Source organism: Oncorhynchus mykiss, chromosome 18 (genome assembly GCF_057628025.1).
Source record: "Oncorhynchus mykiss isolate SJ-2025 chromosome 18, ASM5762802v1, whole genome shotgun sequence".
Taxonomy (NCBI): domain Eukaryota; kingdom Metazoa; phylum Chordata; class Actinopteri; order Salmoniformes; family Salmonidae; genus Oncorhynchus; species Oncorhynchus mykiss.
In genome coordinates this window covers 53,547,558-53,570,325 of record NC_143039.1, presented here as the reverse complement: position 1 = coordinate 53,570,325, position 22,768 = coordinate 53,547,558, and the positions used below count along the sequence as shown (strand labels likewise).

Below are 22,768 nucleotides of genomic sequence, written 5' to 3'. Positions count from 1 at the left end.
AGAACTTGTTCTCAACTTGCCTACCTGGTTAAATAAAGGTGAAATAAAAAAAAAAATATATAGCATTGAGAATCAGATGTTTTTAATTTAGCCTTTATTTAACTAGGCAAGTCAGTTAAGAACACATTTTTATTTAGTTATTAGTTATTTTACACATGAGCTCTTTGTAGCAAGGAGAAAGTGACATAAAATAGTTTAGTTTTCAACAAGTGCTTTATGTAGCAGCTAGCTGTGTATTCCTCTGATATATTTTGATATCTGTGGTGGTGTGAAACTCAGTAACAGCTTTCCAGATGGTTTACTGATAAAGTCAATAAGGAAGAAACCACTTTGTTGATAATTATTTAGTATGATGATCATGAGTGACAAAAGTATCAAAGAATATACAACTATTACAAAATATGTTCAACAAATAAATGTTGCTTGGTGCAGTGTGTTGAGAATGACTAAGTGCCAATTCCACTCCAGTATTAGGCCATACAAACAGGAAACAATAGCATTATAAAAACGTCATGTTAAGGTTTACTCAAGCTTGAACATCATATACTTCAAATCATACGATTGGTGAGAGTACAAGTGTGACGATTAATAACATTTTCCTTATAGCAATTTAATTCAACAGGTGACCGACCACGCAATAAAATAAAGGGAAACACTCAGAGGCACTTGAAAAACAGTCTGAAGAAGTCTTCAGATCAATAACACAATTTTCCTTTTTCAGGTGTCCGCATCGTCTGATTTCTTCAGCGTCTTGAGAGCCAACACTATATTGCTTGTTGAAACTGTTGTACTGTCAGATCCTCCAGTCCAGAGGACACTAGTATTATTGTCTATAGTCAGGTCCAGAGCCGTATCCATCTATGGCTCTGGTCCAGTTAAGACAGCCATACAGACTGAGGTCACCTGAAGAGGAGTCAGGCTGACCATTGCATGTGCGATGTGTGGGAGCTGCAGGCATCTGTTTCAAATAGCCTCCTAAAATGGCACCCTATTCCCTATATAGTGCACTATTGTTGACCAGAAAACAATGGGTAATACAATATGTAAGGAATAGGGTGCTATTTGAGACAAGCTTTCAGTGTCCTGGGTGTGAGATGAAATAATCATCTGTTCTCAACACTGGGGGAAGCTCCTGATGCTGCTGCCTACTGGGGCTGGCTGGTTTCTGTAGAGACAAAAGTTATGGAAATAAATTAAGTCACGTGCCAAATACAACCGTGAAATGCTTACTTACAAGCCCTTAACCAACAATGCAGTTCTGAAAATACAAATATATCCACAGAGCAATGGACAACTAACATTTCATTATTATAGAGTCTCCCGAGTGGCACAGCAGTCTAAGGCGTCACTACACACCCGGGTTCGACCCCAGGCTGTGTCGCAGCCAGCCACGACCGGGAGACCCATGAGGCGGCGCACAATTGGGCCAGCGTTGTCCAGGTTAGGGGAGGGTTTGGCCGGTCGGGATGTCCTTGTCCCATCGCGCTCTAGCGATTCCTTGTGGCGGGCCAGGTGCATGCACGCTGACTTCAGTCACCAGTTGTATAGTGTTCCCTCTGACACATTGGTCCGGCTGGCTTCCGGACTAAGCAAGCAGTGTGTCGCTTGGCAGGGTAGTGTTTCACAGTAAGGTCTACAACTGTTGTATTCAGCATTTCATGTATTTTTAAAACTTTTATTTAACTAGGCAAGTCAGTTAAGAACAAATTATTATTTTCAATGACGGCCTAGGAACAGTGGGTTAACTGCCTTGTTCAAAGGCAGAACGACAGATTTTTACCTTGTCAGCTTGGGGTTTCGATCTTGCAACCTTTCGGTTACTAGTCCAACACTCTAACTAGGCTACCTGCTGCCCCCATGTGACAATAAACATTTGATTTTGATGTACTGACGTTATGGACATTTTGTATAAGCAACTAAAAAAATGCCTCTTCGGCACCTCCAATGTTTTGAGCTGTTATAGACTTCCGACCTGTGCGTGGCAATAATGAGTGATTGGAGGTGCCAAATAGGCTTTTTTTTCAGATGCTTGTACATTCTTATTTATACCTTTTTTTGGAAGTACATACCGGCCGTAACTGGAGAAAATGAAGATAGTTGCTCAGCGAAACTCCACAATTGGTGATCAGCAAATGTATTTTGACATTATAACGCTTGCAGAGCTGGTGAATGACAGTTTGAGTTGGAACTTCTTGGGTGTTACAGAAGACTTTGCTAGAGGCGTCACTACAGACCCTGGTTCGATTCCAGGCTGTAACACACCCGGTCGTGATTGGGAGTCCCATAGGGCGGCGCACAATTGGCCCAGCATTGTGCGGGTTAGGCCAGGTTAAGCCGTCATTGTAAATAATAATTTGTTCAGAACTGACTTGTCTAGTTAAATAATGGTTAAATAAAATAAAAAAAAACACAGAGATACTGGTTCAGGGGGATAGTGATTAAGTATAGGAATACAGCATTTACACTCCAAATGGATATTGCCTTAATGGTTGACTGAGATGTGCATTGATTGATTGACTCCTCACATTTAGAAAGCTCGGGACACTAATGGTACGGAAGATCTTTCTGAAGGCGCCCGGCAGGGTTCCTTGTTCCTTCTCTGCCTGAGTGACATGCTCCTCCATGACATTCACATTGGCACCCACCATCTTCACAAACACCTGGACACAACACCAGGGAACAGGGTCAGATACAGAACTACCATATCTGTGCACCAAATATAGAGAATAGGGTGTCATTTGGTACACAGATCATGTCAGGATTTCAATGACATCATCCTGGTCATTAACAATTACGTTAAGTAAATCACACTTACATCCAACTTGTCAATCTTTCTGTATATTTGTCTCATCTCTTCTGATTTTCTATGTATTTGAGGTAGGTTCTCGTTGACAATCTGTGATGTGTCGTTGCGGATCTATAACCAGAACAAGAAAATTGTATCTCTCACCCACTTTCACAGACATGAGCAGCACATACAGGGATGCGCACAAATTACAATGTACCATAAAAAGCTATGTATCAAACTACAAAATACAGAAATACATTTCCAAGTAGTCGGCCCAAACAGCAACAACATTCTCAATAAGTAACGGTTACAGAAACATTTGACTTGCTCTAGTTGAATGCACTGACTGTTAGTCACTCTGGATAAGCGTCAGTTAAATTACCAAAATGTGAAAATGAACATACCAAAATGAACTGCAAAGCACACTGGGTATTATAAGCCTTGTGTCAGTCAGAACTCATTACAATAATACTCAGCATGTTTTGCAAATGTCCATTTTTACATATACAATTATATGCAGTTAATTCGGCACAGGGGTGTCCAACCCTGTTCCTGGAGAGGTAGGTACCTTGTATCTTTTCGCTCCAACCACAGTTGTAACTAACCTGGTTCAGTTTATCAACCAGCTAATTATTACAAATCAGGTGTGTTAGATTAGGGTTGGAGTGAAAACCTACAGGATGGCAGCTCTCCAGGATCAGGGTTGGACAGCCCTGATTTCGCAGATTATTTTATCACACCATAGTGCCATCAGACTTCTGATACCAATGCAGGGTGAGGGGCCCACAAAACTGAAGCGCTATAAAAAAATAAATTGTATAGAAAAGGATTTTAGTATTTTGAAAATACAAATTACAGCTCCTGAAAGTATCTTGTTAAAAAACACAATAGAGTGCAGTTCAGCCTTGTGTAATACAAATTACTCAAGTAAACGAAATACATATTTCAAATACTGCCGATCTTTGAGCACGTACCATGTCAAGCATTCCAACAAATTCATCCACCCTAGTAAGCATTTCCTCCAGACTTTTCTCCAAACCCAGGATCTGTGGGGTATAGAAAGCAGGACATGGTTATAACCAGTCAAGTGACATTTCTCTTGTCACGCGTATCCAGTTATAGCTAGCTTTGGCTAGCGCTATTGCACCTCCCAGCATAGACAGTATTATATATTTTACATCCATCAGAAAGGTTGATTAATACTAACCTCGTCTCCAGCAGTATCTCTGATGTAAGAGGAGTAACTTAGGGTAGTGTGTCTCAGGATATCATCCTCCTCGTTGTGGTCTGGGTCCGTGTCGGGTTCCTCGGAGTTGAAGCTCGGACTCCGCAAGACTGCTGCGTCGAAGCTGGGGCTTTGCGACACGGTACCATTGCTTAGGGCCTCACTCAACATGGATAAACTGCTCACACTCTGCGACACGATGCCACTGTCCCGACTCACCTCGGCACTGGACTCCTCCAGCGGGGAGAGAACATCTACCCTATTTTCCATCCTAGGCTCCATCTTTCCCCCTTTTGTTTATTTTTGTTTTCAGCTACCGTGTTATGATTGTCAGCTGATTAAATCACGTGGTTGAATATGTTGATGGCGGCTTACAAGGATCAGGTAGAGCTAAGCGAAAAGGAGCCATGTTAAATCAGGGCTATTTCTCACTAATTTCCTCTGAAGTTGAATACTGAAATCTGATGACTCAATCGCCATTAGAAACATGTAAAAACACAGGAAACAATGAGTCAACTTTCCACAGTAGAAAATTGGAATGAAAATCTGGACAGCAAGTGCATTTTAAACCTTTATTTCAAAATGTATCTCCCAAAACGTACAAAACAGTAAGAAAATATAAACACAATATTCACAATACAATTCAAATTAATTGCATTAAGGGTTTGAATTTCAACTGTGGAAATTAGTTGAAGTGATACTTACGGTTTACTATGTTGAAAGAGCAACTAGGCCTACTAAATATTGATTGATCAATTACAGATCAAGCCCTAATATCCATTCAATTGTTGTTTACATTTGAGTGCTCAGTACATATCTGGACTAAAATGAATTAAAAAGGCACAAAGTGTTTTACAAACCTTTTCTCCAATAAGTGTGGAGAATGTATAGCAATGTCTGTACAGCATCATCATCATCCCATAGAATAAAAACAGTCCAGTTTACATGATATGCTGAAATATTCCCCATCATAATCATCCTCGTACCATAACACCTCATGGAATTATTTGTTCTTATGTCATTATTTTTCCCTTGTAAAAATCTATTATAAAATCCGTATGTACATTAAAAAGACAGTAAAACAATAGACATTATTCCAGAAAAATCTAGATGTTTCTGTAATAAATATAAAACCTGTAATATTTCCTAGGCGTGAATATGTTGGCTCACACAATCGATGGTACAGGGTACTACCAGAAGGGGGAAGTGACCAACACATTATAGCACTACTCAACAGGGTTGAACTGACTGTGCACAGTAAAGATATGCATGGAATAACCGCACTATGGTCATAAGAACAGTGTCAAGGTAACCAAAGCAGCCTATGGGGAGAGGAAAAGGAAAGAGCAACACAAATGACATATTTGTGAACCAAAATAGGGTGATAATCCAATGTTAATCCTGGAGATTTAAAGCGTTGAAACAACAATAAGACTTTAAAAAATAATACTTTGCAAACCTTGACAGCTTAAAAGCCTTGAACTACAATGTGAATACTGGTGAGAAGAATCCCATACAAAAATCAAACCACCTATGGATGATGGCTTAGTGTCCCACAGAATCCATGTACTCTATGAAAGTTAACCATACCATGGATGGATAGATGATGCTTGTTAACCAAAGTACCACTGGATCCATACATGGGTCTCAATGTGTGTGCCCAACACAGTGTAGGAAAGTGAATGAGTGAGGTTAAGCAGATGCAGATTCAGGTGTTATCACCTTCACCTTTTAGCAGTCCTGCCTGCTGTAACAGGGTTCACATCCCCCTGTCTTCTGTAACAGGGTTCACATCCCCCTGCCTGCTGTAACTAACAGGGTTCACAGCTAAGCAGGTGAGTAAACAGTAAAGATAACGATTCATTAGCGGTGAAGTGAGAGGGGTGCTAGTCAGATAGTGGCTTTTTTCCAGAGAGCATGTTGCATTCCTGGAGCTCCAAAAACAGACAACCAGTGGAGAAGACGAAACAGGATATAGACTATGTTCAGTGTAGGAAGTATTGCTTGATAGCAGTTCAAAATGTACCAGGTATAAATGACTGCTGGTAAGGGAAGTAAGAGTTTTAGTACATGTGATGATCCAACACTTCTCCTTATTAAAGCTTAGAATAATTTATTGGAGAATATAAATCACCTGTGAATCCACATGTAAAATACAGATATAGAGAATCAGTAGACAGGCAGCATTGTACAGAAACATTGAATTTTTCTTAAAAACAAAAGCTCAAAGTTGGTCCCAAAAAGGAGATAGAGGTTCAGATTAAAAGTGGCCACTAAAGGATAGCAGGTGAACCCCATCAGGCCTACACATTAGTGGCCTAAAATGCTCATTTACAAGACATTGAAAACCTTAAAACTCAAACAATACAGAATAAACTGTCCTTATTTGTTTTATAAAAAATGTAACAAAATTAGTAGGAGGTTTGAGGAACAACGTTCATTCTCATGGTGGGTATACCGGGCAGGGGATGCTCCAGCTCACGTCCAATGTGTGTGTGTATGTGTGTATTATTAGTGGAGGTGTGTGTGTATTATAGGGTGATGACGGTGCCATCCTCTTCCACCCCTCCCCGGGGCAGAGCCAGGCTGTGTCGAGGGTCCGTCCTCATGGTGCTGAGGATTTTGTGCAGGCTGCTGTTGCTCTCCCGGAGGGCTGGGTTGCTGCTGTGGTGCTGGGTTTGGTGATGCTGCGGGTTCTGTAACTGGGGCTGCTGGAGGTTCAGGTCCCTGTGCAGCATGTAGCTGAGGCTGCCGTGGTGAGAAAGGCCATTGAGGCTGGGCTGGGAGTGGGAGGAGGAGGTGGAAACCACAGAGAGGGGTCGGATCGGGGGGTTGGTGGGTTCCACGGGGGCCTGGGGAGGGGCTTGGGTATGGGAGCGTGACGTTCTTGAAGCCACGGACACTATTGATGCGCTGGAGCGCCTCGACGGCCGCTTGAGGGTGCTCTCAATAACGATGTCTGACTCCTCATCGCTTTCCAGCTCGTCGGGGTAGCCATGGGCACCGGTCGCCATTGCTGCGGTGGACAGGCTGGGGTAGCCAGTGGAACCGCTGCTGTCTGACGACTGACCGGAGCTGCCGGATATCCGGCTGGCTCGCACCACATTGTTCCGCTGGTTCACCGGCTTCACTGTGACAATCAGGTTGTGACTGTTGGCGATCATCATGTCCGTTACCTGGTCTAGCGTCTTCCCAGTCACCTCAATGCCATTGACCTCCAGGACCTCGTCATTGACGGCCAGCAGGCCCGTGCTCTCAGCCAGGCCCCCAGGCACCATGCGGGAGATAAAAATCCCAGGCACCTTCTCCAGGCCATGGGGCGTCACCCGTACGCTTGTCCCATCCCGGATGTAGAACCCCAGGGGTTTGTCAGAACCATGGCGGTAGAGGCGAACGCGGCGGTGGGACTCTGGCAAGATGTCCACATCGATGATGGAGGAGACTGGCCGGAAGTCCTGCGGCATGCCAATACGGATGTGAGGTCGCTTCCTGTTGACGTCATTCCGCAGCGCCACCACAGCCTTCTTCTTTCGTGTCAGAGAGTGAGTCCCATAGCTGCTGTAGTCGACCTCCTCTGAAACACAACAGGAGACATAGAACTGGTTAGAGCCTTTTCTGAAACCCAGAACAGAACTGCTAAGAACTGAAACACAGAAAATATAGAACCCCTTAAGGCCTCTGGGAGACAGGAGAAAACAACTGCTCACGGAACAGAACTACTTAGAACAGCTTAGCTCTCAGGGACACTTCACTTGAAGCATATGAGCCTCAAATGGTGAGCAGATGTTTTCCTTTGAAAGAACACAATACATAAAGGTTTTATTTGTAGCAAGAAATGTACGCAGTGCTCATTACCATACACGTCAACAGGTCTTAGTCCAAACTCCTCTAACTCTACCCCTGGGTAAAGCAAGCATCAACCCTTCATGTTTTTAAAAATGGACAAATGACCAAAACACACATAAAACTGCAAGATGACAACATGAACACAGATTAACTTTATTCCAGACTTGGGACATCAACACAACAGAATAGTGAAGCTGCCAATACATTCCAGATTGCAGTCCTAGAGTCATTAATAAAACGCTGAGAGGGCAGAGCAGAGCTGACAGCGTGGGGGTGTGTGTGTGTGTGGGGCGTTCCTGTCTGTGCTGACAGTGCTGTCCCGCTTTACTGGTACTGCTTAGACAGCTGCTGTTGGGGAGGCCCTGCCTGCCTGCCAAGCCAAACCATGGCCAAAATGGGACCAGAGTCACAGCGTACTGACTGTTTACCAGTCCCACTCTAAAGAAACACCCACACAAGGAGTTGAGGACAAAGGGAAGTTTATCATTAAAACTCCGCAGCTTGTTTACTGTGAAATCCTTTCCCTCCACTTCAGAACAAAGCTTCAACTGGGCTGAACTTGTGGCAGACCCTGTTGCACTCTGGGCCGTAGAGAAAGCCTGACGAGTGCTGTGCTGGTCTGGTGTAGCTCTGCAGTCAGTGGGGTGGACCAGAGCCACAGGAAGAACAGTTGTAATCAAACACCAGGATGGGATTACAGTTGGAATACCGATCATTCTGAGCTTCAGTTGTACACGACTCGCTGTCTGCAAGCAAGGGCAACGGAGTGTGTTCAAGCAAAACTATTTTTTTTAAAAAATATATAAAAACATTTCAACCAACCCAATATGTCTAGGCTTAGGCGGTATACGATATACTGGGGTATTTGGAGAAAAAAAAACACAGGATGGTTTTTCAATACTGTCAAAACTACTTCTTTGAAGTTGTTCAATACATTTGAATATTTATAGCAACTTTTTAAGTTAATACCTACAGTCAACTTGTGCATTACGTTCGGAGACAAAGCAGATTGCCCTTTTCATTCCACCCCTCACATTATGAACAGTTGAGCCAGTCACGTGTTTGTTTGTAAATAGCATAACATGAGAAAGCGGGAGCTGGTTAGTCCAAAGCATTGTATATCTATCGGTAAGTCTCTGTTGTGCAGCGCACATGAGGTGATGAAGTTACACCTGTATGCAATTCACCACAACATTTTTGCCATCAGATATCTTACGTCTTTCTGCCGTGTTTGAGAAGTCAAAAAGCTCTGGATGAGTTCTGTACAGATGCCATTTCTTTCCCTGTACTTCCTACTAGCACCCCCCCCCCCCTTTCTTCTCCCCTCTGCTCCTTATACACATAATGCTCTTCCTTCAGAAAAGCATTCATCACAACTTTGTTCATTTGCACAATTTCTCTCATTCACTTCCTCTTGTAAAATGTAAAACACTCACTGAAAATGACATTAGGTAGCTACTATCTATCCAGCTTGACAATGGCAGGAAGAGAAATAAAGAGAGACATGGAGAGACAGAGAATGCCAGAAACAGAGAAACAGTATGATAGTGAGAGGACTGCTCAGGCATAATAAACTCATCCTGTGACCTTCCTCTCAGGACATGTCTGTACTGCTAGCTGTGTTGATCCAGATCCAAGGAGGAAGTTTGTCCGGACAGTGTGAAGCACAGTGCTGCAGGAACAGGAACTAGAGGTCCTACGGGGGGGGGGGGGGGGGCATCCACCACTTCCATGGCAATGGGCCACGAGTCATAGTCCCTCCTGGGGTGGACACTTGCCTGGGTGTATGTGTTTGACGTAATAGCATATGCAAGTGGGATAACCATATGGTCACGTGGTATAGATGTGTTCCCTCTGCTGGAAAAGTGTGTTAGTTCCTATGCTAAAGTATTTTTGGGGGGGACAATTCTCTGTGCTAATAGTTTCAGTGGGAGTATTTTGTGCACCACTGTACTGACCCAACCTCCCAGGCCGACTAATGACTTTCTGCATCTCCTCCCCACTACACTAATGACGGAATCTAATGACAGGACACAACACAGTTTTAATAACGCTGTTCTGAAAGCAAACTGCTGCACTCCTTGCTACATATACAGATGGCCACAGCTAGGTTTGCAAAGGGTCGGAAACTTTCCGGTAAATTTCCCAGAAATTTTCCATGGGAAGTTAAGTCTGGGAATTTTGCTAAAATTCATTAAAAAAAAGTTAAGCTTTTTTGTGGGATACATATAAGGCAATTCTAGGTATTGCGTCATATTTTGGTTAAACCATCCCCAATTCAATGGAATTGCAACCCTCTGCATGCACAGTGCATTCTTCCAACACATGTACAGCTGATTCTCAAGATCTTGCACACTAATGAGCCCACACTGCTACACTGTCACAGTCAAGGACAACATGCTTTCTGGTAAGTTTTGATTACAATACTGGTTGGGATGAATATATTTTATATGACATTCATGATTTTTTGTTAACTAGTAAATAGTAGCCTACAGCAAAGTGTGTATAAATCATTTCTAATTCGTTAGCAACTTCTGCTAGTTAGTTTTTGTTACCATGTGGGTTTTAGCTTGCTTGAGCCTGCGAACTGAGGAGTGTTAATTCACCTGTTTCCATATATATATATGAATGAATGAAAGGTGAAATAAAACGGGGGGGAAAAAATTAAACATTTATCTTAAAAAGGAGTTTAATCAAATTTGCTTAACTATTTATTTGTACATGGAATGTTATATATATTTTTTACATATTTTTGTCTAATCTTTACAGGAAAATGCCACGGGTACTATCTGATGTGTGAAGACATTTCACTGCAGCTAATGTAGAAGGAAAAGCTGTGTACATTTGCAAATACTGTGCCAAATCATATGTGAAGAATACAACAAAGATGCAGAATCATCTGGCCAAGGGCATAAAGTTCCCTCAGCACTTACAACAAGCAACCTCTGACAAAAGTCCTATTACTTCTAGTCGAGTTGAAAATGATGAATCAGACACTTTATCGATAGCAACAGCTCGTGGTCCTCCTGGAATCAGAAGCTCTTTTTGACTCACTGGAGGAACGTAGTCAGAGAAATGCTGATGAATGTCTTGCTCGAGCTGTGTATGCAGCTCATTCACCTCAGATGCTCACAGGCAATGTGTATTGGAAGAGATTTCTGAATGTTCTTCACCCAGCATACACCCTCCAACCAGACATGATTTATCTACTCATTTGCTGGGTGCAGAGTTGAAAGTCAAGCAAATCATAGAGAAAGCAAACTGTATTGCAATCATCTCTGATGGGTGGTCAAATGTTTGTGGACAAGGAATAATTGACTACAACTCCACCCCTCAACCCATATTCTACAAGAGTACAGACACAAGGAACAGACACACTGGTCTCTACATTGCAGATGAGCTGAAAGCAGTCGTCAATGACCTTGGACCACAGAAGGTATTTGCACTGGTGACAGACAATGCTGCAAACATGAAGGCTGCTTGGTCTAAAGTGGAGGAGTCCTACCCTCACATCACACCCATTGGCTGTGCTGCTCATGCATTGAATCTGCTCCTCAAGGACATCATGGCACTGAAAACAATGCATACACTCTACAAGAGAGCCAAGGAAATGGTTAGGTATGTGAAGGGTCATCAAGTTATAGCAGCAATCTACCTCACCAAGCAAAGTCAGAAGAATAAGAGCACCAAAATGAAGCTGCCCATCAGCACCCGTTGGGGTGGTGTTGTCATCATGCAAACATCTCCTCCAGTCTACTGGAGGGGAAGGAGTCTCTCCAAGAATTGGCCATATCACAGTCTGCCGACATGGACAGCCCCATCAAGAGGATCCTCCTGGATGATGTATTTTGGGAGAGAGTGGTAAGCAGCCTGAAACTCCTGAAACCTACAGCAATAGCCATTGCACGGATTGAGAGAGACAATGCCATCCTGTCTGATGTTCAGACTCTGCTTGCAGACATAAGAGAAGAAATCCGTACAGCCCTGCCCACTTTACTGTTGCTCCAAACAGAGTTAACTGCAGTTCTGAAATGCATCAAAAAGTGTGAAGATTTCTGCCTGAAGCCCATGCACGCCGCAGCGTACATGTTGGACCCCAAGTATGCTGGCAAGAGCATCCTGTCTGGTGCAGAGATCAACAAGGCCTACAGTGTCATCACTACCGTGTCTCGCTACCTTGGCATGGATGAGGACAAGGTTCTTAGCAGTCTGGCAAACTACACTTCCAAGCAAGGGCTTTGGGATGGAGATGCAAAATGGCAGTCGTGCCAACATCTCATCAGCCACCTGGTGGGACTTTGTGGATCTGAGGCTCTTTCCCGTTTCCTCCATCATCCTCCAAATCCCACAAACATCAGCTGCCTCAGAGCGCAACTGGTCCTTGTTTGGGAACACACACACCAAAGCTGACCAATACAAGAGTTGAAAAATTGGTGTCCATCCGTGCAAATTTGAGGCTTGTTGAGCCTGACAACAAGCCATCCTCAACAAGGTTGGAAAGTGACAAGGGAAGATGAGGCCTCAGAGTCTGATGTTCAAGAGGTGGACATTGAGGCGGTCTAGTGAGAAGACATGGAAGCCTGAGAGGAGGACAACCAAAGCTTTAGTTTAATCATTTTACAGATGTATGTTGAAAATGTTTTTGCATCTCCCAATGGATCATTGGGGATCATTCAATATTCCCTTTCTTTCATTGTTCAGTGAAATCATCCCATGTGAAGAGTCAATTCATTTAATTAAAGTTCGTAATTCGTTACTAAATTGCTTTTAAAAATGTATATTGGGAGGATTGAATCATTTTCAATTATGTCTACTTATGATTAGGTAAAAGGTTTATGTTTGTCTCTATATGATATGGTAAATATACCCAATGCAAAAAAAGTCTATATTTAAATGATATGAATTTTCATATATTTCCGTTAATACCCATATATTCTCACAGAAAGTTTCCACCTCTGAATATTCCATAAAATGTGCAACTCTAGCCACAGCTTTAGAAGGTACAGAACCACAAGCCACAGAACCCAGTCTGGCCAGCTCTACTGTGGATTTTCATATAGAAGCCACCCCGCCGGCTCCAGCTCCTGCCCTGCCGGCTCCAGCTCCTGCCCTGCCGGCTCCAGCTCCTGCCCTGCCGGCTCCAGCTCCTGCCCTGCCGGCTCCAGCTCCAGCCCTGCCGGCTCCAGCTCCTGCCCTGCCGGCTCCAGCTCCTGCCCTGCCGGCTCCAGCTCCTGCCCTGCCGGCTCCAGCTCCTGCCCTGCCGGCTCCAGTTCCAGCCCTGCCGGCTCCAGCTCCTGCCCTGCCGGCTCCAGCTCCTGCCCTGCCGGCTCCAGCTCCTGCCCTGCCGGCTCCAGCTCCTGCCCTGCCGGCTCCAGCTCCTGCCCTGCCGGCTCCTGCCCTGCCGGCTCCAGCTCCTGCCCTGCCGGCTCCAGCTCCTGCCCTGCCGGCTCCAGCTCCTGCCCTGCCGGCTCCAGCTCCTGCCCTGCCGGCTCCAGCTCCTGCCCTGCCGGCTCCAGCTCCTGCCCTGCCGACCCTGTCAGAGAGAGTCTGGAAAATACCCGTAGACACCCTTTTCTGTTTCACTGCTGCTTTCAACTCTTGTTTTTAAGAAAGCTTCCAAAAGCTTCTGAATATCATCAAAGTAGGGTGCAGAAATTATTCTTAGTTGTCGGGTCGAGGCAGCAGGAAGTATAATTATTTAGATTGAAGCCAGACAGGCTTTTATTATGGGGAGGAATTTATGCCACAAGTGCAAGTCTGCTGATGGGAAACACATTGAGGCTGTACTGCTTCATCTCATTACCGAGGTGGACTGGTGCACCAACACTTCCCTCCACTGTCCCGCCTTTAGTCCCAAAACCCCAGGTACACCTTGTCCCAAAACCCCAGGCACACCTTGTCCCAAAACCCCAGGCACACCTTGTCCCAAAACCCCAGGCACACCTTGTCCCAAAACCCCAGGCACACCTTGTCCCAAAACCCCAGGCACACCTTGTCCCAAAACCCCAGGCACGCGACACACTGATGAAACTGAACAACACATTCCCCCCACTGAATCCCAAAGTCCTTTCCAAACTAACAAAGTTGAGGGTCAAGAAAGAGTCTCTGAACTATCTGAGAAACACAAGCGAGAGAGAGAGAAAGAGAGAGAGAGAGCGAGCGAAAAGGGTGGCATCTCACCGAGATCCAGGCCACATGGACAGACTGCTGACTAGAATGGAAAGACAATTTATACAAACACAAATAATTGGATGGTAAGATGGAAGGACAATTAGCCCAGTAATGTAAGAGCTGCAGCCCTGTTGGATAAAAGAGAATGATTATCAGAGCATGATTATTATGTGGCTTCTAGAGCATCGGGGGGGGAAATGGAATTTAGAAAGTCTGAATGCTTCGAGTCAATACCTTCAGCCTGATGTTGACTGACGCAGCACAAAACAAGACATGTAATGAAAAGGTACTAATGCGGAGGGAATACAGCTAAATAGTTTGGCATGGAACTGAAAACACTGACATGAACCAAATCAACTTTAACATCTTCCCCAAGAGAACTAATTAGGTGGCACCCGAAATGGCATCCCCATAGGCTCTGGTCAAAAGTACTGTACCATTGAGGGAATAGGGTGCCATTTATGTTCTAAGGTACAACAACAAACAGCCTCAACCAAGTCATGTGATGCTGCCAGTCACCTGACCTGGCTCTCCCATCCCAGTATGGGTCAGGGTTTAGGGGTTAAAGGTGAAGTGCCTAAATTCCTCTGTTTGTAAGAGGGCCGAGTTGGCCTCCCACCCACAATCCGGTCAGACTGCCAGGCTAGCTCTGTAGGGTTTCACCAGTCAGGAATGTGGCGCTTGATGGATATGGAGATATCTCTGGACAGGTTCAACTTAACTCAGTTTCTGTAGCTGTGGGTACTCTAGCCTTGCCTAGTCCTAATCCTGCATCCCCTTTAGGCTGGGCTAGGTCTGAAATGGCATCCTATTCCCTACATAGTACTCTCCTCTCCTCCTTGTTAACTGGACCTGTGAAAAATAGACTATTTTCAAGTCCAATAAAGGGTTTTTATGATCAGTCATTAGGCCTCCCCATGTGCTTTGTTCTCAAACACCTTGTTGTACGTTTAGTGCTGAATGTATGTATTCGCCAGCAAGCGGAATGTGTTGGCCAGAATGTAGCCTACTGGCCAGCACAGAGTACAACGATAAACACAAAGTAGAAAATAAAATGTAAGATTTTGAGCCACTATTTCTGAGCCCATTTGTTCAGTTTAAATCTAAGAACAGTGCATATTGTTGTGATGTAGTGTTGTCGTTCACGTTGATGGGAAAACTAACATACATTAGTCTAGACTAATCTGTCGGCTCTGTATAATGTTGCGGCAGGTAGGCTAGTGGTTAGAGCGTTGGGCCAGTAACCGAAAGGTTGCTCGATCGAAACCCCGAGCTGACAACGTAAAAATCTGTCGTTCTGCCCCTGAACAAGGCAGTTAACCCACTGTTCCTAGGCCGTCATTGTAAATAAGAATTTGTTTTTAATTGACTTGCCTAGTTAAATAAAAGGTACAATTTTTTTTTTTTTTTAAATGAACTCTGCATTACAAAGACTGGTAAATAATGGTAACATTCTACACCTCTGTGACAAACCAATCGTAAGCCTGGCTTTACAAAACGTCAATAAACACCAAACACTAGCTTTACAGAACATTAATAAGCAACATAACTCACACGTTGACGTGAGCCTAACGATCTGAGGGAACATTCAGGGTCTTAGTTGGTGTTTGTGATGGACGACAACACGTGGCATATTACACCTCCGTTACGCAACAGTTATGATGCAGAGATGTTTGGGAACTCAGTACCTCTCTGTTCACCAGGTATACTGTAGGCATCTAGGATCCCCTCTGTTCACCAGGTATACTGTAGGCATCTAGGATCCCCTCTGTTCACCAGGTATACTGTAGGCATCTAGGATCCCCTCTGTTCACCAGGTATACTGTAGGCATCTAGGATCCCCTCTGTTCACCAGGTGTACTGTAGGCATCTAGGATCCCCTCTGTTCACCAGGTATACTGTAGGCATCTAGGATCCCCTCTGTTCACCAGGTATACTGTAGGCATCTAGGATCCCCTCTGTTCACCAGGTATACTGTAGGCATCTAGGATCCCCTCTGTTCAACAGGTGTACTGTAGGCATCTAGGATCCCCACTGTTCACCAGGTATACTGTAGGCATCTAGGATCCCCTCTGCTCACCAGGTGTCGCCTACGGGAACTAGACCCTGAATGTTCCTTCAGTTTGAGTACATTACTAAACATAGACTCCTCAGAACCATGTTGGTCAGCGAGCAGTAGCCAGAGAGGAACAAACCAGCAGGTTTCTGCCAGGCTGGTGTGAGAGATTGGAGGTTAGAGGTCAGGGAGAGAGAGGGGTGAGAACATCCTCCCCCCAGGCCAGGCTTGGGCTAGCCACTGAGAGTGACCACTGGAAGAGATGTTAGTATTTAGACGTGACCCTGCTACAGACCCCTGCTAGGCCTGAACAGCCAGCTCACTGAAGAACACATGACCTCAAAGATCAAGAGCCTCCTTTAAAAACAGCATGGGTAACCAATACTCTGGGCCAACAAACTACTCTGGCTTACGCAAACACCACTCACACAACACAGCTAGGCTATCCATCTTCCGTAGAGACAATAAAAAGGGTCTTTCCTCCACCACCACAGGAACAAAGTGACTACCCACGGACTAAACAGTGACTAACTGCTCTTACTGCCAGCATAGACCAGGGGTGTCAAACTCATTCCATGGACCTAGACAACCAGGTGAGGGGAGTTCTTCAGTGACCTTAATTCAATCAATCAAGTGCAAGGGAGGAGCGCAAACCCGACGTGGAATGAGTTTGACATGAGGTAAAGACCATAACCACCACAGAGAGGTGTATAGAGGGTATGCAGGGCACGGGACAGAGCTGCCTTTCCCATTATGTGACTGGCTACCGTGGCTAGCCTGGCCAGAGATTACTCGAGAAATTCCCCATCCACTCATCTCCACACCAGCCACCAGAGGTGTTGCATCACCTGCAGGGAAAGGGTCAGTTAGAGGTTCTAAAACCTGTGTGATCCCGTCTGTCCGTCCAGCATCAGGGAGGTCTGAGTTGCAGCAGGAAGACTGCTGCCAAGGCATTCCTTTAACACTAACATGGAAAAAGGGAATCGCCTAGAATTTAAAATAAGCAAACATGTTTGCCACGGTAGCAGGGTCAGGGGGGAATGTTTAGGGGCCTAAGAACATCTACATAGTAGATGACAGCTAGAGTGGCCGGTGAGGGAGGACATTATTTAAGTTCCAGCTCTACCATAACAACAGAAATATCCTGTCGTCTCGCTCGTCACACACGAAGTTCAAAGAACCCGAGCAAGACCTATTAGACTGACCCCTTCCAACCACTGCTCCTCCAGAACTGGGAGCAGAGCTAGAGGCTGGAGACAGGGGAAGACAGGCGAAGACAGAGGAAAGCCTCTGGAGATTTGACTTTACTCAAATACTCTCAAGAGACAGACGGGCGAGGGAGGAGCTTGTGCTCCCTGAGAGTGCACAGTCAGCAGCACGGCCCTCCCCCTTCCTCCTCTACCCCCTGCCTGTTACCACCAGACATCTGGGACCAGTTAGGGGGACTGCTGCTGAAGAGATCAGGGTGGAGAACAGGAACGGCAGCACTACGATGGAGGATTAGCCTTCTCTCCTCCTCTTTTTCAGACGCATCACATTTTTTAACACAGGTCATGGTTGCCGACTTGTCTAGTGGTTGGCGGGGGGGGGGGTTAAATGATAAATGGTCTCCACCCAGAGAAGTCAGAACATGTGTTGGCGGTTAATGTTGAGCGTTGTCTTACCGCTGTCCATAAGTTCCACAAGCCTTCCAGGCTTTTAGCAGTAAATTGGGAGTTCAGGACCCATATTTGACATCGGAGTTTGCCATTTAAATCAAAATGAATAAGGGGTGGGGGGGACGGGGAGACGACTCATCCTAGATGATCTGTGAATACAGGCTAATAGCATTGCAATTTTGTCCACTTCACATTTAAAGTAGCAGCCAAGCACAGCAGAATTTAGAAACAGAGGAGGATGTGGGACAGATTTTGGCAGCGTATCGGAGCAGGGTGACTTAAATCACAGTGGCATGCTGGGAGTCAGGGCCACCCGTCTGTTTACAAACAAGAGATCGACTGGAAGGAGAGACAGAGAACACGAAGGAATACATCTCTCCTAATAGACATCGGAGTCTGGACCTCGCCAGGGAGGGAGTTCATCTGAGGGAGCGAGTCCAACGGCCTCCTACTTTCCAAAAATGGGGAAAAAAGGGATTTCTAAAAGCTTCCACAAAGGATGTCCAAAAATCTTCTTTCTAAAAAAAAAGACATATTTAGAGCTCATGGCCATCTTAGTCCACTAGAGCGTGAGAGTGAGGGGAGAGATGGTGCATTGGGGACAGATGTTATTTGAACCACAACAGCAGGAGACTGCTGCCGTTTCTAGCCTGCTACAATAGAGCATTAAGCTTTAGGAAGAGAGACAGCGCTATAGAGTAGGAAGGGACAGATAGAGACAGCACTACAGAGTAGGAGTCAGACAAAGCACGCCGACAGAGGACAGCTACATTAGCGAGAGCTTCAGACTCTTTAGTCCTTTAATAATGTTTAACCTGCTCCGGATTGAAAGATTAGATTCCTATTCGATCTGGATCACACTGTTCATTACGAGAGAACATGTATGTGTCCTTAGTGGATACATTAGAAGTCATTTACACTGATCCAGGCTGAAGAGGAGTAACCTAATAAAGTAGACTCACAGAGCTGTATTAGTCATAGACAGCCTCATTTAGACTGTAAATCAAGGGCATCATTGGATGTTGGATGTTCCAGTAATGATATCAGAATGGTTTATTAGTTCAGGGGAGGGGGTGAGAGGGCGTGTTATTTGATTAAAGTGCCCAATAATGGAGTTTCCTAAACTCCAAAGAGTAGTCTTTCCACCACTGTCCCAGTGAGACATCTACCTGGGCAGCGTTGGAGGGGAAAGAAGAGGGCCCACTGATAAACTCAGTGTGGGGGTCAATGAGGGTGTACCGATGATCCCATCCTTGCCTCGACACTAGATACAGCCTCTCCCTGGCCTGGTCTGGTCTGGCCTAGCCTGACCTTTCTCCACCCCCTCACCAGCCTGGCTGTCTCTGTCAGTGAGCAGAGCCAGACCTCCTAAACCTAACCTCCTCATAACCCTCTCTAATCTCCCCAGGTTCTGGGTAACAACTAACAGGTCCTGAGAGAAGTTAGGATAAGGACTGTACCCCCACCGACAGACACTCCCATCTCTCTCTATCCCCATCCAACATCTCCTGTGACCCCACTTCTCCCCCTCATCAGAGAGGATCTGGGGAGTCTGACTACCACGCCACATGGTGCTCTATACCCAGTAGGGATTAATTTTTGCCCGAAAATCTACCATGTTTTAATACCGGGAATAATTCATATTTATCCCGAGAGTCCCGGGAAATGTAAAGGGTTTAAAACCAAAATATGGTCACAATTCTAGGGTTCTCCCAAAGTAAGGATTGGCTGTGCCACTATGTGAAGATTTCAACGTAAATTAAACTGATATTTAGTAATGAGAGTAACTACCTTTGAACAACAATGACATTGTGAATTGCCAAACAGGTCTTTCATAAATTCAGAGCTTTATCATGTTCCTCAATTAATTCAGCAGTCGGTTATCTCGACACAGAGAGCACTCAGGGTGCACCAAGAGTACGCCTATAGCGTTACAGAATCTCTCACACACTTTGTCAAATTACCAAAGTTGCTAAACTTGCTAGAGAACCTCCTTCAAATGAATGAGCTCATGAATAAACAGTGAGACCAAGGGTGGAAATCGTTTAAATAGCAAGTGATCTTAACGGTGACCAACTCCGTTTAAAAAAAATATTCATAACTACTTCGGTTTGTTGATCACATGCATGGGTGAGAGACATGCGTTGATAATGCAACCTATGGATTACAGAATAAAGTTAGGAATTGTCATGCGAGACAGGAGTCATGATTTTGGGTTTCAGTGGCATTGGGACTGAATAGAAAAATAGTCTAGACTCTAGGACAATAGAATTTTCCTTCATGTCTCTCTGAATTGTTAACGGTAGTGTATTGTGCATAGCCCGGTCACATTTGTGACTGTCTGAAGAGTCACAATGACAGATCAGAGGCAAACATTTGATTGGCTATTACTGTAGGGGTTTCTTGTAGGGTTTATTAACTGCATTTGGGTCACGTGTGTAGTCGGCAGTGTCAATTAAGCGTGCGCTTTGAATTTATGGCGACTTTGTGGCTTCCATGCTACAACCGGTTTGGATAATGTGCCCTTTTATTGTTTTGCTAATCTGCTACTGCACATGTGTGTTTTGGGGAATTGCATTAGTGTGACATAGGAGGAAAATGTTTCCCGGGTCTTGTAATGTCATTTTTTCTGAAAATGTGGAGTGTTACCGGCACAGGATCCTGCTTACCGATATTAATCCTAATACCCAGCCTGTCCAAGCACAACAATCCAGGTTGACATTCACATACCAGCTCTATCAATGTACACTGGCAAACACACACGACTCATACTGGCAAACAAAAACTCACGTACTAGTGAGAATCACACCAGCGGCCAAGTGGAGTTGGGACTTCACCGCAGCCTATTAACTTGTGGTTTTCATGTCAGGCACAGGGAGAAGTGAACTAGTACGTATCATTAAAACGATGGTAGGGGAGGAGGAACGGGAACGAAGGATTTGGACGGGTAATTGCAGTCTAATGGTGGCAAAGATTCATGTTTCATCCGCCATTAAAAGACAACACACACACACACACACACACACACACACACACACACTAAGCTAAGCTAAGCGAATGCTGATTAGGGTTTAATTCAACCACAGTAAAACTGCTTTCACTATGATTCCCTCAGAGATGCATCTTATTTCGGTGGTTGACAAGAATATGAAATTCAATTTATTGTATGTAAATCACATCTCCATAACAACGCGAGATAATCTGATAATATCCTGCGTATGTAAAGTCCTACTGTGCAGAGCATATGGTTCATTATGTTCCTTAGCCATAATACTGTATCACATTGTTAAATTCCCCTGTTTACATTGTGTAAGACACAGAGGTGGTTCTGTCCACACGGGGCAGTGTCAGCCTCTCCTCCCCAGTTGAGGCTCACCGTCCCTGGGTGTTGTTGGGTAACCGTTAGGCAGGCTGCATGCTGGGACAGGCCCGGGCTAGAACTACACCTGAAACAACAACAGGACTGGTCTGGAGCTCTGCTGCTACACCTGAACCATCCACACCTTTGTACACAACCAGACTGCTTCCTGTGTGCTTCTAAAGTGTCAGGTTCTCCACTCCTGCCCGCCTCCTGCCAGGCTCCACTGACTCTGTTTGTAGACGATGACACACACTAATGAGATCCTACCCTGCCCAGATCTCAATTTCTCCAACAAAGCAAAAAAGTGAAATAACTATTTTCCTACAATGGGCCCCCTGAGATAATATCCCGGGTCCACCTGTACCTGAATACCTAAGACCTGATTTTGGACCAGTGAAGGCCTCTACTTTAAAAGTCAGGACTGCGAACAACAGCGATAAGACAGGAACACAAATTGTACTCAATAAATGGATGTATTATAATGTAGCATCAGAACTTCCCCAGATTGCTGAGACAAACTTCTCCATTCTAGCCGTCAGTATCTATTGTCTACAAATCTAAACGATTCATATTGTCTACAGGTCTAGTCTCCACAAGTCATCTGAGAAGAGTTGGAGCTCATTTCTCTTCCTGCCATCCCACTGCCCTGAACGGTTGAACTGCTGAGCTGGCCTGATTGGCCAAAAGCCCAGGTGTTTGTAAAGGGGCCGTCTCCTCCATCCTTCCTTCTCTCCCTTTCTCCCTCTGTGTGTCTGTCTGCTGTCAGTTATTGGGGTGCAGTCACACAGACAATAAGAGGGCTTAAATCACAGACCTCCTGTGAGCAAAGGACCACAGAGAAGGATAGGGATGTTTATATTAGGTACACAAGGGGTGGGATTATGCTTAAACAACTGAAATTGTTATCCTCTAAAATATATTTTCTGCAATATGACTAAAGAGGTTGGGCATCATTGTCTTATTTCAAAAGTTCATGTGCAGGTCTGTCACCTGCCTGCATGTCCCAGCTCAGCCAATCAGCAAATATATTTGTGATTGACAGCTCTCCTGATCCACTGCAGCCAATCAAACATTGAATAAGTGCCTCCCTGGTCCTTGTGGGGTGGGGGAGGTTAGAGTGAAGGGGGGGGGTATGGCACAGCAGGCTGTCTGATTGTTTTACAGCACGATGACCTATATATGCCTCTTCTTTGAACACATTCTAAAAACTCAGCTTAATTGTTCCTTTACTTCCCCTTCAGCGGATTCACCACCCCCAACCGTGGACTAGAAGCCCATACTACAGTCCGAAGAGTGTTGTTTAAGCCTGTTCACACTTAATCTATACATAACCACATTTGGAGATCAGCGAAACAAGGACAAACAGAGAATCAGAATTTAACATGCTATCGCCAAGGTGATTCAGAATAAAGCTGATGAACAATCACACCCTGTAGAAAACACCCTATAGAAAACACCCCATCTCATCTGACTGCAAGTCACAACTGAGCCTTTCTAGGAAAAACTGATATTTTACTTGTGCCCAATGAATCGCTGCATCAGGGCTAATCATGTTAGTTCACTGAGAAGGGGTGGAGGGGGAAGAGGCTGTAGCGAGAGAGCAAAGTGACTTTGGGACCATGCAGATATGTTTTTTTTCTTCCATTGCTTCATAGGACTAGAT

At 44.9% G+C, this 22,768-nt stretch overlaps 2 protein-coding genes across 3 annotated transcripts in view; both read right to left on the bottom strand.

The window, feature by feature from the left end:
* Nucleotides 1–329: 329 nt before the first annotated feature.
* Nucleotides 330–4,476, bottom strand: LOC110496367 (biogenesis of lysosome-related organelles complex 1 subunit 4). 2 transcript variants are annotated; one of them, XR_016488542.1, is made up of 5 exons: nt 3,996–4,374; nt 3,763–3,834; nt 2,816–2,917; nt 1,357–2,660; nt 330–1,165 (listed from the first exon to the last, which is right to left on the bottom strand). XR_016488542.1 is itself a non-coding variant. In XM_021572229.3 (5 exons), the coding sequence occupies exons 1-5, from the start codon at nt 4,293–4,295 to the stop codon at nt 1,076–1,078; spliced, it is 699 nt and encodes a 232-aa protein (XP_021427904.2). In that variant the 5' UTR covers nt 4,296–4,476; the 3' UTR covers nt 330–1,075. The 2 variants fall into 2 exon arrangements, 1 of the variants encoding a protein (XP_021427904.2); XM_021572229.3 differs by having other exon boundaries at nt 2,526–2,660; nt 3,996–4,476.
* A 95-nt stretch (nt 4,477–4,571) lies between these two features.
* The window catches only part of LOC110496366 (partitioning defective 6 homolog gamma), a 44,307-nt gene continuing 26,110 nt past the window's right edge, over nt 4,572–22,768 (bottom strand). Inside the window, exon 3 of the mRNA XM_021572228.3 lies at nt 4,572–7,587. Within this exon, the coding sequence (XP_021427903.3) occupies nt 6,545–7,587 (1,043 nt within the window). The 3' untranslated portion in view covers nt 4,572–6,544. The remainder of the gene's footprint in view (nt 7,588–22,768) is intronic.